The following is a 17,267-nucleotide window of genomic DNA, read 5'->3' on the forward strand; positions in this document are numbered from 1 at the left end:
ATTATAAATGGGCGTGTCACAAATACTATTACTACTTGATTCCACGAAATGCACATCTATTGTGTATGTTTAAACTTTTAAAGTCTTGTTATTAGGTATTTTGGTGAACGTTTAAACATATGTATTTAAAGCATGGAAACACATGTAAAAAGCTTCAAGTATGTTGAACTCTGACTATTTTGGATTTTTTATGCGCCCTTTCCAATACTGTCTTCCTGCTTGTTTTCTCCTGCCAGATGCTGATTAATTTAAAATTTGATTCGCAGTTCAGAGTATGCGCCAATAAATGTTTAAGCGAATTGATTGAATGACTGAAGTATAATACTCGTACCAAATAAAGTCCAATGCAAAAAGAGTGAGGCTTTATAAACTTAACTTGGCCCGTCGGACATATAAATGCGATGTGCGAGCAGTTTTAGCGCCACGCCTACAGTTGCCACTGCTGCCACTGCCGCAGTTAATGCCGCACGCCCCACATACTATACTATGCTCGTGTAATGGCCATTTGTTGCAGGCAATGATGTCGAGAGAGGAGCGCTCGTGACGGCTCATAACTGCTCACCAGGCAGCTTCAATTTTATTGTTATGGGAGTTAAATTACGGAAGCAGGCGGCTGGGCAGGCTGCCACACGGCTAGGCCGACAGGCAGGCTGGCTGGCACGCTGGTTGGCAGGCCGGCAGGCGGTTTAGCAGTCGATCAGCGGTGGTAGCGGCGCCACATCATCAGATGGCTGGGAACGACGATGTACATCAGTGATTGGCAATCAACGATCTATCTGATGGCTGGCCCATTGGCTGTGGTTCACTGATTTTGATTTCGATTTCGGTTTCGATGTTGCTGCTTTTATCGTTAGCTAAGCTGGCAATTTGACATTTGGCATTTGCTGTTGCGATTTAATTTGGGGCTGTCACAAATAGTTCAAGGCGGAAGCAAACCGGCAGGCAACAATTAGGGGCAACTACCGTCGACCCGTTGAGCGTTGACAGCCGAAAGGGCTTGACAAATTATGCGCCCATCGATCACACATACGCAGCGTATGACAGCATCAACTTTCACCTTTGAAAACCACCAGCAGCAGCACAAGCGGGAGCAGCGAAACAATTGTGTGACAAATCAAAAAATATGGCTTTTATGTATCTAAACAAAGCCATCCTTTATATACATGCATACTCTTTAGCTTTAGTTGTAACAATCTGTTTTTTTTTAGTTCCCTATTAAAACCATTTCAGGGCATGATTGGTCTTAGATTGTGTGACATTTTAAAACCACAAATATATTTTTATCAACTACACGCTGATTGGTCTTTGGAATAAAAGTGTAGGTGAATAGACACCAAGTTATAAACAGTAAAAAAATACAATGCCTGTCATCTTACAATTATATGAACTAGTGGATATGCCAAAATACAATCTGATATTTCTTTTGAACTGAAAATGTATAATTTTAATTGTTTCGCATAAATCGGCAAAAACAACTGCAACCTCAGCATGAGGTTTTCGGTGGCAGTGCTTCTGTCTATTTTCCGATTGTATGTTCCATGCCTGTTATAATTGGTCCAATAGTGTGTATCCATATTTGAAAACACAATGTTCTGTCATATCTGGAATCGCTTCGACTTAATTGTCATTAATACAAATGAAAATTCTTTGGCAGTCTTGGTGAAAAATATTTTTAAATCGCTAAGAAAGCCCTTCTCTATGAGGTGTAAAACCAAATTGCTCCAAAAGTTAAATCTCATTGAAATTAAAAGAGTTATAAAATATAAATAGAAGTACTAAACTGTGATATAAAATGGTGTACTTCGACATTCGACCCGTAATATGCTTTGATAATATCCCATTGTGGAATAGTATGCTGAAAACTTGAAATAACGGAACAGCTACAGCGTTGGGTCTTTGTTCTAAATATACAGAATATAGAATTTAATTTTTATTCCACTCTTCACTGAAAAGTGTAAGAATATATTGGTTTTCGTTTGTATATACTTAAGGCTATACCTAAGTCTATTCATTTTTAATAAGCAATACATATTCCTTTAAATAGTAGCTCTACATAAATGGAGGAGTGAGCTATTTAGTAAAGATATATTCAAGCTGACCAGCACGGGGAATTAACCTAACAGACTATTAGGAACATGTTGATCGTTTAGCTTCATAGCTTGACTGGAAATAAATAAAACTTACAGGCCGCAGATAATGTGTCAGGCATATCAACAGACAGCTCCTAGTACATGTAGTTTTCAGTTGTATTTTATTGTGTCGCTCATTACATATCTGCATTGCTGCATTAAGGAACACAACATTTTCAAAGCGCTTCCAAATGGTTTCCATGCCTTGTCTTCGTTTGTGTCACGACTAGGAGCATGTGGTGTGTGGCTTTGCTAAATAGTTAGGCCGATAAGCAAACGTTGCATACTTTCAGGAGCCGGCCGAAAAATGAAAAACAATTTTACAAATGTTTCAACTAGAATTAATTATTACACGTACATACGATAGCAATAAATATAAATTATAAATAGAATTATAGAGCAAATTGCATAGAAACAAAATGAAAGTCATGTTAAATACAAATAGCGCATTTTTACACTAACATTAAGTTTAGGCAGCATCGTGCCGACGAGTGAAATGAATGCGGTAAAAAAAAATTCACAAAAAAAATTACACACGCAATTGACTAGTTTATGAAATTAGCGAAATACGTTGAGCGGAACTAACTAAGGTCCGTTTCAGCCGGCCTTAGCGGGTGGTGCTTTGCGTGCGCCCCAATCTTCCTTGATCATGTCCGAGGCCTTCTCCCCGATGGCAATGACCGGGGCATTAGGATTGCCATTGACAATGGTGGGCATAATGCTGGCGTCCACCACGCGTATGCCAGAGACGCCGTAGACACGCAATCGTGGATCCACCACCGCAGTCACATCCCAACTGGGGCCCATGCGACACGTGCCGGCTGGATGATAGATGGTGAAGGTGAACTCCTTGATGCAGCACGCCCAGTAGGCGTCCGATTGGAACGGCAGATGCCGACAACCGGGCAGCGGAATGTTGTGTAGTCGCGAGCCGAAGCGTTGGAAGGCCTGTGTGTTGGACACATTGATGGCCAACTTGATGCCCTCGACCAGTACGTCAATGTCTTGCTGGTGCGCGAAGTAGTTGGGTATGATCTTTGGCGGCTGCTGCGGGTTCCGTGAGTTGAGGCGCACCCACCCGCTGCTTTTGGGCCGCAACAGCAGTGGCAGTATAGACCAAGTTTCGCTGTTGTGCAGTGGCTTGTAGACGGTGTTATAGAAGCCGTCGCGTAAATTCAGAATCTTGCGTATCTGCTCGCCCCCATCTGAGTTAATCGAGCTGGGACAGAAATGGAACTGTACGTCAGGCCAGTCGACTGCTGGGTCCTGGAACTTCGTATTTACAAAGGCCACGCCCTCCACACCCGAAAAGGTCATGGGTCCGCGCTCGCGTAGGATGTATTCCATGGAGACTGGAATAGTCTGAAAGCGATTGCGAGTCACGGTGAGGGGTGCATCCACTACAAACGTGAGGCCGCCCAAGCCCACGTGGTCCTGCATGTTGTTGCCCACGGGCAAATCTGAGATGACGGGTATGTTATGCTCCTGTAGATGTTCGCCTGGTCCAATGCCGCTCAGCATGAGCAGCTTGGGTGTGTTTAGTGCGCCCGCACTCACGATAACCTCACGCCGCACGAACACCAGCTGCTTGCGACCGGCCTTCATATATTCCACGCCCACTGCACGCTTCTGCTTGTCGATAATCAGCCGTGTGGCCTCCGCGTGCAGCAATACGTCAAGATTTTTGCGCAGACGCACTGGTCGGATGAAAGCCTTGCCCGTGCTGCAACGGGCCCCGCGACGTATGGTGCTCTGGGTGAGCATAAAGCCCGTTTGCTGGGCGCCATTAATATCACGGTTTTCGTATCCCATTTCCATGCCCGCCTGAAGGAAGGCAATGGAGAGAGGTGTGCGCCAAGGGGCCTCTTGTACGGTGAGATAGCCGCCTGTTTCGTGATAGGGTGTGGCGGCCAAATAGGGATTTCGCACATCCTCCGACTTGAGGAAGTATTTGAGCATCTCGTTATAACCCCAGCCTGGGTTGCCCAGCGATGCCCAATGGTCGTAGTCGTTACGCGAGCCACGCACATACACCATGGCATTGAGCACAGAGCTACCACCTAGAACCTTGCCGCGTGGCCAGAAGCAACGATCGCCCTTCATCGCCTGGCAATACTGTCGTGTGGAGGAGGGGGTTGTCTGATACTTCCAATCCAGCTCGGTTAACTGCAGATATCCTGCCAGAGCAGGTACATCGGAGATCTCGGTCTCGTCGCCGCCCGCCTCGAGAAGCAGCACCGTCCAATTGCGGACCTCGGACAGTCGATTTGCCACCACGGCGCCAGCTGAGCCACCGCCCACCACAACGAAGTCATATTGGCGACGCACCTACAATAAATATACATAAATTAAGCGTCTCTATAAGTTCTTCAATTATATGATAATAGAATTGTTGATGCCACAATGTATATTGTATGTATATTTGGGTTAATTAGTTGTCGAAGCAAAGTTAATCCATCGGTTAATCAGTTCGTTCTGCAAATTGCTTGAACTAGATATAACACATTTATTCCTTGCTAACAACAAATTTAATATTATTATAATTGGGTCTTCAACATCTCCATTGATATTAATTTGCGACTGCTACTTACGGTTTGTGCCTCCTGCACCTTGTTCTCGGGATCGACGCTTTGATAGCGATAGAAGTTCATGCCGATCGCCAGGAGGGGTATCATGCCAAGCAAAGACGTCATTGTGCCAAACGCCATGGTTCAGTAATTGTCAAATCCACGGATCCTCGTGACACTGTTTACCGTTAATGGAACGCTGTAGCTGCTGCTGCTTTGCGGAGCTGGCAGCGGCTTGTGTGTAGCCGTAGCTGGATGCGGGTGCGCTGGCCGACAGAGTCGAGCTAGATGAATCGCTGCCGGCTAAAATTTTTGGCGTATAGTTGCGTATACCACCCGGGCGCGCCGACTTGAAGTGGGCGCGCGCCCGCTCGTCCTCCTCCAAGATGTCCAGATAGGACTTTATGTAGAGGTGATGGCTCAGATAGTGTTTTTGTTTGTCGAGCGAGCGGCTCGACTTACTTGACAACAGCGAGGGTGGACAGCCGCTGGTGGAGCTGGCCGAGGAACTCGAAACGGCCGAAAGCGAGGACAACGAGGAGCAGTGACACGACGAATTGTAGATGCCACTATCTGAGCTCTGGGAGCGTGGACTGTGGTAGCTGTTGCGTTGTAAATACTTTGCGCTGCTACTGTTCTGTATTTTGGCGTAATGCGAATCGCTGTCTGAGTGCGACTGCGAGTGGGTTGTTGTGGTTAGCGATGATGAGCCGGCGGTGGTTGCTGTGGATAAGATTTTGGTGCGCTCGTAGGTCTGCTTGCTCAAATTGTATTTGTGGCGCAGTCGGTATTTGGCGTCGTAGTCGATGTCGGTGCTGGTCGAGCAAGAGCTGGTCGAGATGTTCGAGACGTTCGAGGATGTGTAGATGAGGTTGTCCTTGTGTTTGTTTTGGGTGTAGCTCTTGCGTAGCTGTTGTTGTTGTTGTTGTAACTGTGGTTGTTGTGGACGTCTGTTGTTGTTGTTGTTGCATTTATTGTTATGTGCGTGTAGCTGCTGCTGCTGTTGTTGTTGTTGCTGTGATATCTCTTGGCCCATATTTTGACAGCAATTGCACGGCAATATTTGAAGACTTTAAATGAAAGAAATTAAAGAAATAGCAAATAATTAATATACAATTTGTAGCATTATTATTTACAATGATGAATGATATGATAATGATCACCGTAATAATAATGATAATGACCATAGCCAGGTGGCATTGTTGTTGTTGGCAAGGCAATTGTTATTGTTTCTGGCATGGTTGCTGGCATGCAAGCGCAGGCTTTCCGCCTTATTGCGGCCCACAAACTGTTACACAAAATGCCAGCAACAGCAAGCAAGCGACAACAACAACAACAAGCAGCAGTTGGTGTGCCGCTTTTGCGGAAGCGCTGCTCGCGGTACTCTGCCAGCTCAGCAGCGTTTGTTTAGTTTGTGAAATTGATCACAACAGCAACAACAAAAATGAAAACAGAGGCCGAGAAGTTGGCCAATAGATGGCGCATTTGCATAAATGCAGCAACAACAACATCAACCATATATACACAATGATCACAAATTTGTCTCTAGTTGATTTACGACACACACACACGAAATCAAATCAAATTATGTTAACATACACTCGCACACACACACACACACACACACACACACACACACACACACACACACACACACACACACGTGCGTACATATAACTGCATTTCATTATGCGACAACGTTGTTGCGGTCGTCAATGTGACGAAGTCTCTGCAAGTTTTTCAAGTTCAATGCCATAATGGTCTGGCGGAAAACTCAATTCGATTTTGTGTTTTTTTGTGAAATGCAATTTCGATATTTCGTTTGTCCGCTCGCCGTTGTTTTTGCCGCCGCTCAGGTGCGTCAAGCTAAATTGCTGTACGCTGCGGTTTTTCCAGTCCGCTCTGTCGCTGCCACCACCGCCGCAGCCGCCACAGCGGCTATAGTTTATGTCGCTTAAATCGACTCTTTCGGCTGCAGCAGTGAAAGCAACTGCCCCCAACTAGACACAATTGAGCATATCTGCCATTTGCACAGTGTCCAGCCATTCGGAAAAAAACATTGGAAGTTTAAAACGAGGGGCGACAAAATAACTATAGAGAAACGAAAACGAGAACAATTGCTTCCTCTTACTAAACAGCACTCGAAAACGTATCAAGTATTACGTGTCCTTCATTATGTGGCATACTACTACTACTACATACTATATGTATGTGAAGAAGGTTATTAAATATTTGTAAAATGTTTCCATTTGCGTAGAACTTAATTGGAAAAAGATATCGGAATAGAAGTTATAGTAGTTAATGCATTTTCTGAACGTTTGTCGTTTTAGGTGAGATTTGGAAGTAAGATTTGGAAATTATTATTTTGGTGCAAAGCACCGACAGCAGACTAGGAAATTTAAATGCAACTTCAAATCTACACAGATTTTTATTTAGCTTTACGCTAATGGTCACATTTAAGCGAACGAATATTTGTTTCCACAACGACTCTGCTAAAATATATAGCTAGTTTGTTTGTGTTGGCAGCTAGAGGTTTAAGAAATACTTCAGTTATAAAAACGAAATCTCAAAAGTTTCGAATCTTAAGCATATTTGTAAAATTTGATTAGCTTGTGTGCAGATTGTTTGCCTGCCTGATCATGCCTATTGTCCGTTACTCTTTTTCATAGAAATGGACACATAAAAAAATGTATTTTCTAAAAACTAATTCTTAAGAATGTTTTTCAAGCAGCTCGTATAAATTTTTAAACCAAAACAAACTGAGAGTATTAAAATAGATTTAAGAATAATGGGTTAACAATGAATAGTTTACAGGCATTATAATATGAATGGCTTAGAGCAGAAAACAGTCAGAAGAGAACTTTAACATTCGGACAGGAAGTAATTATATGATAATGCAGTGAAGTGTAGAATGTAGTTTTCAGAAAAGTGCTCAAGTTTCTTCAAAATGTGCTCTTTCTTTCACTGTGCGGGTCTGAAGGAGCAGCAAGCTGGTTTCTGTGATGCCGCTGAGCTTCCTCCTGCCCGGCAAATAAGTTGTCTTGTCTTTTGTTGTTTCAGTTGCATTTTGTCGCATGTTTGGCAATTTGAAAACGGTCGCGTTTCATGTGTTTTTTTTTTGCTGCTTTTTCTATTTCATACGTTTTGCGAAAGTTGCGCACCAATTGGCACACAGCCTGTGCCCAGCAGCGTCGGCTCACAAATCTCGGCCATGCCACAATTCGGCAACAACAATAACAATACCAACAGCCATAGCTAAAGCTGCAGAAGCAGTAATTATAATTACCAAAAATGTATTATTTATATATATATATATAGATGTATGTATGGTACAAAAAAAATAGAAGATAACCGAAAACAACTTCACAATAGCACTGAGAAATAAAACTTTACACTCGCTCATATATTTATTTAGCTTAACGATCTCGGCGCGCGTTTCATCGGCTTGACGGCTCACATGTAACTGAGTATGAAGACCGTTAACTTACGAGAAAAAAAAAAATAAAAAAAATAAAAACATGGTCAGACGCAACTCCAACAGCAACACCGACTGATGAGGCTGTGACTGCGAATCAACAACGACAGCAACATCATTATGTTGAACATCAACAGATCTTTGGACTAAAATGCAATGTTAATCCGGCGCTTGCTTTAATTTATGCAGCGCCCTTGGGCGCAGATTGGGCCCCGATTTAGGGCAAACAACACTCACATACACACAAAGTCCACACTTTGCTGCCCAAAGTAGTTCACATAGCGGCTCGCCGAGCAATGATTGAGCAATGAACGCAGCGTTTTCAATTTGGGTTTCATTTGTTGTCGATTGTTTGACAAGCCGTTGTGAACAGAGACAGTGCAGGCCGACAGACAGATAAATGGACAGATAGGCAGACAGACAGCTAGTCAGTCAGGCAGCCAGTCCACTCAATAGATGGGCTAGATGCTTGGTCAGCTAGCTGGGCGCATCTCTTTTCTTTACATCATTGAGGCCTGCGCTTGGGTGTAGCAACCAGCTAGCCAGCCAGCCAGCCAGCCAGCCAGCCTGCCTGCCCACTTGTTGCTTGTTTGCTATTCATTATTATAATTATTATGCAATTTACACTAACCAAAAAATAAATAAGTAAAGAGAAGAAGAAGAAAAACTCGCACACAAATAAATGAGAAAATGAACAAATAAAGCGATCCATAAATGTGCGGCGCATTGTTAGAAATTTTCTGGGCCGCCATGCACACACGGGTCTTCAATATTTAGCGGCTAGTCAGCAATTATGATTTGACAGCTTTTAATTATGATTTCTATATAGTGTTGTTGTTGTTGTTGTCGGTATAATTTATAAGTTTGTCATGGGCTAGGGCTGTGGGTCAATGGGTCTGGCTGTCAGCTAGCGTGTAGCGTTCGCTATGCGCATTGAGGTCTGAGGGTTTGAGGGCTTGAGAGGTCTAGAGACTTTCGCCATATATCCAATGCTTAGTCATGCTCAGTGCAGCATGAAAGTCGCCATCATTGTCGTCATCGGAAATGCAATGCGTGACAGTTTAGGCTGTCAGCTGGCATCGGAACTAATTAGCCAAGTTCCAGGCGGCATTTCCTGGTGGCATTTTATGGGCCATTAGTCGCGGTTCCATGGCAAAGACAAAGACAAAAACGCTAGGGCTAACAAGCGATTTGCGCATTAAGTTAGTTATTGAGTTGATTGCTGACGGATTTCGAATTGGATTTGGGCTTGGCTTTGGATTTGGATTTTAATTGTTATATACTCGTATGTGCATGGGCAATGATTGGCATTTTATGGCGCAGACGTGCACAAATTGATAATAATTCGTACATAGGTGTGAGCTGTGGTTGAAAGCGTGCGACACGACGCGCGTAGAAAGTGCCAAACATTGCAGGCCTGTTCGGGGACTGGGACTGAAATTGAAACTAAAAACTGAAACTTAAACTGAAACTGGCTCAAAACATCACTTGCTCTTTCACTTGCCCGAAATTGTTGTTAACTCGGACTGGGATATATATACATACATATGTATATGTATAAGTATATATACTTATAGTAAATACTTACATACATACGTATACATGTCACGCAGCTCTTACGTAAGAATCTACTTGTCAAATGTGACTTAAGCGTGCGCTTCAATTATATTTCTTTTTAATTTGCCAGACCAGTTATATAATATAAATTTGTCTTTTGTGCTGCAAAATCTTGCTGGCGATTAATGGTTACTCGTATAGTCTTATATAGGTACATACATATATACGCGTATATTGGTACTTGCCTCTGCCTGCTGTGGTCGCCGCTGCGTCTTTAAAACTTTAGACGCAACCGCTTGTCACTTTCCTTTAATGCACACATCTCGCTTGATTTGTAGGGAAGAGGAGGGGGTTTGTAGCATACACCAAAGCAGCAACAACAACCGAAAAACAATAATGAGTAAACAAAAAAAAAAAAAAAGGAAAAAAAACACACACAAAGTTCGTCTTCGTTGTTGTTAATGAACACGCACAGCGAATTGACCGTTCAATTTGATTTCAACAATACGCTTTAACAGTTTTAGCTTTTTGATATATATTTATATATATGTCGAGATATATAATGCACATATGTATTTGTATGTATGTCCATCTGTCGTTGTTGTTGTTTTTTTTTTTTTTTTTTGTCGTAACGTCGACTGCGAGCGTCGTCTGCGATACGCACGCCACGGGCTCCGTTTCTTCAATGAGCAGCCCAATGTTTCTGGCAAAGAAAACTGGCCAAAGTTGGCAAGCTTTCCCATCAAGCGCCTCATTGCGCCGTGCAGTTCGTGCCTTCCAAGCTGTGCCGAAAGCTGCGACGCAACTTTTGCCATCATGGTGTTGGCCATGGCGGCCCAACCACAGACTTACCACATGTTTGATTTTAACAAATTTTTGTATTTTTTATTTTACTTTTCGCCTGCACTTTCGTTTTCATTCGCCGTTGCGCCTAACATCGAAGCTCTAAACATTACGTCGTCGCCATCGTCGTCATCATCTTCATGGAGACGATCATGGTCAATATATGGCCGTGTGTACGTGCTTTAGGCAACGTTTGTGGACTTAAGTTGAGCTTTCATCACGCTCCGGTGGCAGGGTTTGTGCCAATAATTAGCCCTGGTGCGATATACAACGATCATGCGTAGCCGAAATATCGTTATATTCGATAAACGATGCCCATTCCGATTGAATACCAAGTACGTAGCAGGGCTACTAAAGGAAAACCTGGTGTGTATCCGGTTGCGAAAGCTGCACTGGAAATCAAAAAATTACTAAAATAAATAGCAATTTACAATTTATTTGCAATAAGAAACATTTAGCGATATAAATGTTTCATAATAAAATAATTTAATAACCCATTTTACCATTTCTGCTTGTCATAGACTGTATACACACATCTACTTTACTCGTAGCTTTACTTTGCCTTTGTACCTTTAGCATTTGAGTTCATAATTAAAGCTAAACAAAAGGGAAAGTAAAGTCCCTCTCCCCTCCTCCCTACAAAAATTTGGCCATATATCGACCACACTTTCATTATTATGATGCACTATTTCGCCTTAAAATGGAACTGAGCTGGATTTGTTGAAGTTTTTTCATTGATAATATGCATAAATTATTAAATGCATCGTGCATTATTTAATCAAAATTTTAATTTTTGGCCCTCCCTTTTAAAAGCTGACCCTTGCCCTGCACATAGCTGAAACAGAAAGAAGAAAAAGAACGAAACCACTTCTGCAGTTTGGGGTGGTTTCGTCGATAAATTCTCTCTAGGATTAACCGATTTGGAATAGGTAGAAAATACATATAAATCACGTGTAAAGTTTAGTTGAAGTAGCTACTGTAGTATGGGAAGCAAGGAGTGAAATGAACTCGTGTTTCCTAGGGATTAGGAAGGTCTGCATAAGACGTTTGTTTTGATTCAAAATTATTTAATAATAATATTGCTCTTCTTGCTTAAAAGTATGAGCACTCTATTTAGATCTTTGATATCTAGAACGCCATTTTCATCTGCATCCGTGCCAGCTAGCTTCTCTTCTATTTTATGAAGCTAGAGTGCATACATATCTACAAATGAGTGAGATTCGGTGAAAGATATGTACACCAAATGTTTTATCGAGACTTTCAATATTTTAAATCAAACGTGAACGCGGATTTTACATATACAAGTAATTTGTTATTTCCTGTATCCGGAGTGTTGATTGGGTATTCTAGAAAGTTTAAGCGCCAAATGATTCTAACCCATGCACGATCAGCATGACGATACGAATCGATGTTCGTCCATATGAACACCGAGAACTTTTGACACCAAACTTGGTATGTTGTCTTGTCTTGTGCATAAGCAGTGAACGTTTATTACAAACCGTATATAGCCTCATCAGTTTATATAGCTGCCATTGAACCGATCGGTGGAAAAATCGATCTTAGTATAAAAAAATTGTTTATTTATTACGATATGGTAACCAAATTTCATACTGATAAGTTTTATGTAGTGGCTTACAAATGTTTAAAGTTTCATAAAAATCGATGCAGTATATCCTCTAGAGTTCTATATCGTTGGTAAGCCACTTAGTATGATACATTTTTTGTTTGAAGAAGATATCTTAAACAAATCTGTTTGCTATAACTTTCCAATATTGCCTCATGATAATCTAAAGTTTCAACAACATTAGTGGACCATATCATATGAATGTCATAGGAACGATCCGTGAAATAATCAAGCTTAGTACCAAAAACTTGTGGGTTTTGTATTGTGTCTCTTCGTGTTTTATAAAAATCGGTGTACTATATCACATAGCTGCTGCCATAGGAATGATTAATACACAACAGAGTTTATTTAATTGCTGTAGCGAGTCATACTTTAAAGGGTATTCAAGAGTCGGGCTGGCAGCTAATTTATTTGTGTTTAATTGCTCTAGCGAGTAAAAGTATGGTTGAAGGGTATTCAAAAACGGGGCTGGCAGTTAGTTTATTTGAGTTTAATTGCTGTAGCGAGTAAAAGTATGGTTGAAGGGTATTCAAGAGTCGGGCTGGCAGCTAATTTATTTGAGTTTAATTGCTGTAGCGAGTAAAAGTATGGTTGAAGGGTATTCATCATTTATCGTTTGATTATTTGATGAAAAACGAAAAGGTTTCAGGGTATTTAAGAGATGGGGGCTTTTGCGATCTTACCATTGCATTGCTGTTCATCTCTTTGCATTCGAATTAACTGCAGTTCTTTTGTTTTACTATACCGTACACCATCTATTTGTTTTTGCTTTGTTTTTTGCGCTTTTTATTGCCATCACTCCGATGCTGTCCCATGCATATGCATGTCTGCCTATCTGTGCCATATATCTGTCGTTGTCATTGTGGCTTTCAGTGCAATGGTCGCAATCGCAACGTTGAATGACCCCGCACACACTCACTCACAGACTATACACACAGAGATACACAAGCTAGAGCTCGTGAGCTCATGAGTATGTTAAACGAATGTCCCGCGCATGCGCAGCATTGTTACCATCCGTTTGACTTGCATTCAAATGCCTGTCGTCCACATGCTCGTGCAATAAGCTAGATGAATTAATATTTGAGATCGGTGCAAAGCAGTTGAACTTTAAAACTCGCTGGGGCTTGCCATTGAATCGGAGCAGTCAACAACTATAACAACATGTGCATGAGTTTGTTGTTGAAAATAAATTCAAGTCGCTTGTTCCGCTCCCCATATTTCTTGAGCGCACTTTGCGCGCTTCCGACACATCCGACAAACATCGCTTGGCCCGGCCAATGGCAATGGCAATGAAATGCTCGTAAAGTGCAAACATAAGCAACAAAGTTAGTAACAGGGTGGGCGACATTGACACCAACGCACAGTGGTTGGAGTAACAATTAAATGGGGGCGTTTTTCATCACTTAACTGAAGCAGCAATGTTCGGTGGAAAAAAATAGCTAGAAAAGAGTAATACTTAACAAAACATGCGTGTTGATGAAACCCTTGTATTTAAAAGAATATTAAAGAAGAAACTCAACTTTTCGAAAATGTTATTTGCTCAAGAAGAGAAACTCATTCAAAACATTGTGCCACAATTCTGAAGGATATGCCGGCCAACGGCTTAAAACACGCGTTTGTTTTGATTGTTAAACGTGCGAAATGTTGTATGGAACCGGAACATGATTATTTTGAAAGTAAAGTCATTTTTAAAAACGTGCTGTTTACTTCGGGGTGCACTTAAAAGTTACTACTGAGTAGGTCGCTTTTAATTTTAAATATATCATTTTTGGAATGATTTACAAATTCTTATAAAGAGTTTCAAGTAGCTGCCTCCTGAAATGCAATGCAATTTCAATTCTACAAATTGCTTTCAAACTCGTTCAACATTTGTTTGGTGGTTCGCTAACAGGTATTTCTATTAAAAATTTGAAAAGAGCCTATGGCTTATAACATTCTTCTCTTTTTCTGCGGCAGTTTTAAATTATAAATACTTTATTTTCAAAAGTTTTTTGAATTACGGCACTGCAGAAGAAAGTATCTGTGTAGAGTTGTCAGCTTAACGCAATTACATGCATAAACTCACAAGTGTGTTAACTTTAAAAACTCACAGAATCGGCTAAATAATTTATTCAAAAACAATGTATATATGCACGCGATCTTCAACATATTTCCATAACTCTGGTCTGTCACACGGCTTGAATTTCAAAAATCAAAGGTGAACGTTAAAGTTTTCAGATTATTTATTCATTTTTGGAGCGATTTATGAGAAAAAAACGAAGCAAAAAGCCTCAAGTCTTAATAATGAACCCATTATGGTGTTCTATGTGCCACTGTGCGATAGAGGGGCACCCGAATTGGCTCACCACAGATGCTATGCAGTGCAGCTGTGCCGCAGATTGTGGCCTGTGGGGGCACATGCGGCAACTTTCGTTTTGGTTAGGCGGCTTGCAACAAATTTTGGACGGTCATTGCGCCGAAGTCGAAATCAGCGCGCCTGGTCCCGAAATGGCATTAATATTTATGCGTTGCACTTGAGAGCGTATTTCCAGCGCTGCCGCGTTTGTGCGTACGCGTTCGGGCTTCCGCCTATGCTCCTCAAGAAGAAGAAGAAGAAGGGGTGGGCCTTGGCGGGGTGAGTCGCGGTGGATGCTCATCTCTTTGTGTGATGCGTTTTGTTAACAAATCATTGGCCACACGGCCATTGGCTGGTCAAATGCATTATTCAATAATCGCTGATGCTAAGCAATATAATATCATTGCTAATGCCGACGCCAACGCCAACGCCGACGCATAGTATATCCTCTACGCACCGTTAATTTTGCTAATGGGCTGTTAATCATAGCCAGCTGACCAACCCACAATAATATAACAACGCGTTATTATTTCGTTTGGTCTTGGTCTCTGCTGTTTGCAGAAGTGGCCAACACAATTTCAATCATCATCTGCAGTCCAGAGTTGTAATTGGAATTTTATTAGTCGCAGGCGTATCTAATGGGTCTGGTCTCTCCCTCCCAAGTTTTGTTAAGCTTAAGCCAAATGGTCGTGGGCCTGGGGCCCAATGCGTACACAATGAGGAACCATGTACACGTACATACTTGTACATAAGTAGCCTAGCCAACAAACGATTTGTTGGTTGTTGTTGCGTAACGTTTGTCGGCGTATCGCCAAGATACAAATCCCTCAGATGCATATCTTCGCCATTGAAATACCATAATGCCTAACAAAGTGCCAATGTTTCTTTGCTTTGTTAAAACAAAGAAAATTGCATAGTTAATTTTCTAAGCGTGCAGCCTAGCACGAGCTAATTAAACAATTGACAATTGCCATTAATTGTATTGTGTTTACAGTCTCTTACCTTATGGGTACAAGTGTGTTTTAGTTTTTAAAAGTATTCTCCCCATTAATGCTGTCATCGTTATTATTCTTAGAAAATCCTTCTTATATATGCGCGTGTTATATTCTATTAGATAATAAATAAATAAATAAATAAACAGCGCCTTCCTTTCATGAACAAATTCAGGCATTAATAGGGAGTGGTTGATGGCTTAAGTGTGATTTCTTCTTCTTTCAAAAAATCAGTCATAAGTACCTTTTTTTTTTTGGTTATCAGTCAAGTTGTGCGAAACAAAGCATATTTCATCTATTGTCCTCATTCAAGTCATCACGACTGCTTTTAAATCCCCCCCACTCGATGGCTCACCCATCGCTATCAACTTGTTTCCGAAAAAAGTTTTATCGAGTCTAAAACAGAACTCAGTAATTGCTCCGTTTTCGATCGTCTTTTGTTTACCGATGGCCCAAACACACTGTTAACTCGACTTTCTGTTCTTGATTCCTCGTTCAAATCCTACTCTGGAGTATAAAAATACTAAGTATTAATAGTAGCACAATGATAGCGAATAATGTTCATATGACAATGTGCCTATTAAAGCTTTTCTGAATGCCCCACCTTAAAAAATAATTCAATGAATCGTATAAAAAGGATTCAAATTTGTTCAAAATCCAACTTCCTGTACCGATCTTAGATTGTTGCAAGCTACTTAGATAGCTTCCTCTAAAGGTAAAGTTAAATTCTCAATAATTGGTACAGACAATCTTCTAAGAAAGTTAGGCCCTTTTGGAAAGAACTTATTGTAGACTCTGGCATAAAAAGAAATCAACAATGTTTTACTTTTTACGTTTGATTCTAAACAATATTTGTTTTGTTGTTGAAATCGGTTTCTTTAAAACTAATTAGAAACTTTGATTACCAAACATGTTGTTGTTCAAATGCCCAGATTTATTTCTAAAAAAAAGTATTTTATTTTGGAATAGTTCGTCTGTATGTTAAAAATACTCTTACGCTCATTGTAGGTGAGAGATATTTTAAATAATGGTTTTATTGCTATAAATAAGCAAAGGCCGTCCAAAACGGTTGTACCAAATGCTTATAAATCTCGACTAAATGCTCAGAAGGGTATATGCTTATAGGCTCCAAGGTAAACGATAATTGTTTGCTGTCGGAAGAACATCACTTTCTCCATAAAAAAACGTTTCTTTGCCACAATTTTGCGTCTCAGACAAGAGATTTTTTGGTCTTACAGTGCTGATTTAGCACCTAATTACTCCATTTTGTTCCCAAACATTACAAATATTTTACGTATGCTGAAAAAGCCTTTGAAAGGCTTATTTTGTGTTTGTTCTCTATTCTCGAAATAAGTAAGGTCTGCGAAATAAGTGACCATATCAACATATTTTTCTTAATTAAATCAAAAATATTCGATATTTTAAAAATGACAGTCTCAATTCAGTTAATAAATATAAAAGGAAACTTTTTTTAAAATTAAATGAAAATTTTGTTGAACGAAATAATTGACTTGATCAAATTGAAAAAACTATATTTCTGTTTCTATATACATGTGTTTTTAGTTTTCATTTCCTAGATATGTCGTCCATTACTACTAATAACTCTTAATATGCGATCTGACATTGAATTAACTATGTTTTGAAGAACTGATCCGTTCAATTTGGCCCACTCTGTTACTGTTTGGTCCATCTAAATTGAATTTTTTTGGCATTACTGGAAATAATTTTTTTTCCACTCCAGGTAC

At 40.7% G+C, this 17,267-nt stretch overlaps 2 protein-coding genes across 2 annotated transcripts in view; one reads left to right on the forward strand and one right to left on the reverse strand.

Moving 5' to 3' along the window:
* LOC115626698 (flotillin-2) overlaps window positions 1-17,267 on the forward strand; it is a 131,762-nt gene that overhangs the window by 49,615 nt on the left and 64,880 nt on the right. The gene's annotated exons all lie outside the window — the stretch shown is intronic.
* LOC115626696 (glucose dehydrogenase [FAD, quinone]) lies at window positions 2,666-4,837 on the reverse strand. The gene is made up of 2 exons (XM_030522124.1): window positions 4,721-4,837; window positions 2,666-4,457 (listed from the first exon to the last, which is right to left on the reverse strand). The coding sequence occupies exons 1-2, from the start codon at window positions 4,835-4,837 to the stop codon at window positions 2,727-2,729; spliced, it is 1,848 nt and encodes a 615-aa protein (XP_030377984.1). The 3' UTR covers window positions 2,666-2,726.

The sequence above is a fragment of the Scaptodrosophila lebanonensis genome, unplaced genomic scaffold (assembly GCF_003285725.1).
Source record: "Scaptodrosophila lebanonensis strain 11010-0011.00,11010-0021.00 unplaced genomic scaffold, SlebRS2 tig00000089-arrow-pilon, whole genome shotgun sequence".
NCBI classification, from domain to species: Eukaryota; Metazoa; Arthropoda; class Insecta; order Diptera; family Drosophilidae; genus Scaptodrosophila; species Scaptodrosophila lebanonensis.

What these genes read in the sequence shown, in the direction of transcription:
- LOC115626696 (XM_030522124.1), bottom strand. Translation starts at nt 4,837, where the DNA reads ATGGCGTTTGGCACAATGACGTCTTTGCTTGGCATGATACCCCTCCTG. An exon ending in AGGTGCAGGAGGCACAAACC is followed by an intron (nt 4,458 to 4,720) that starts GTAAGTAGCAGT and finishes TATTTATTGTAG; the next exon opens with GTGCGTCGCCAATATGACTT.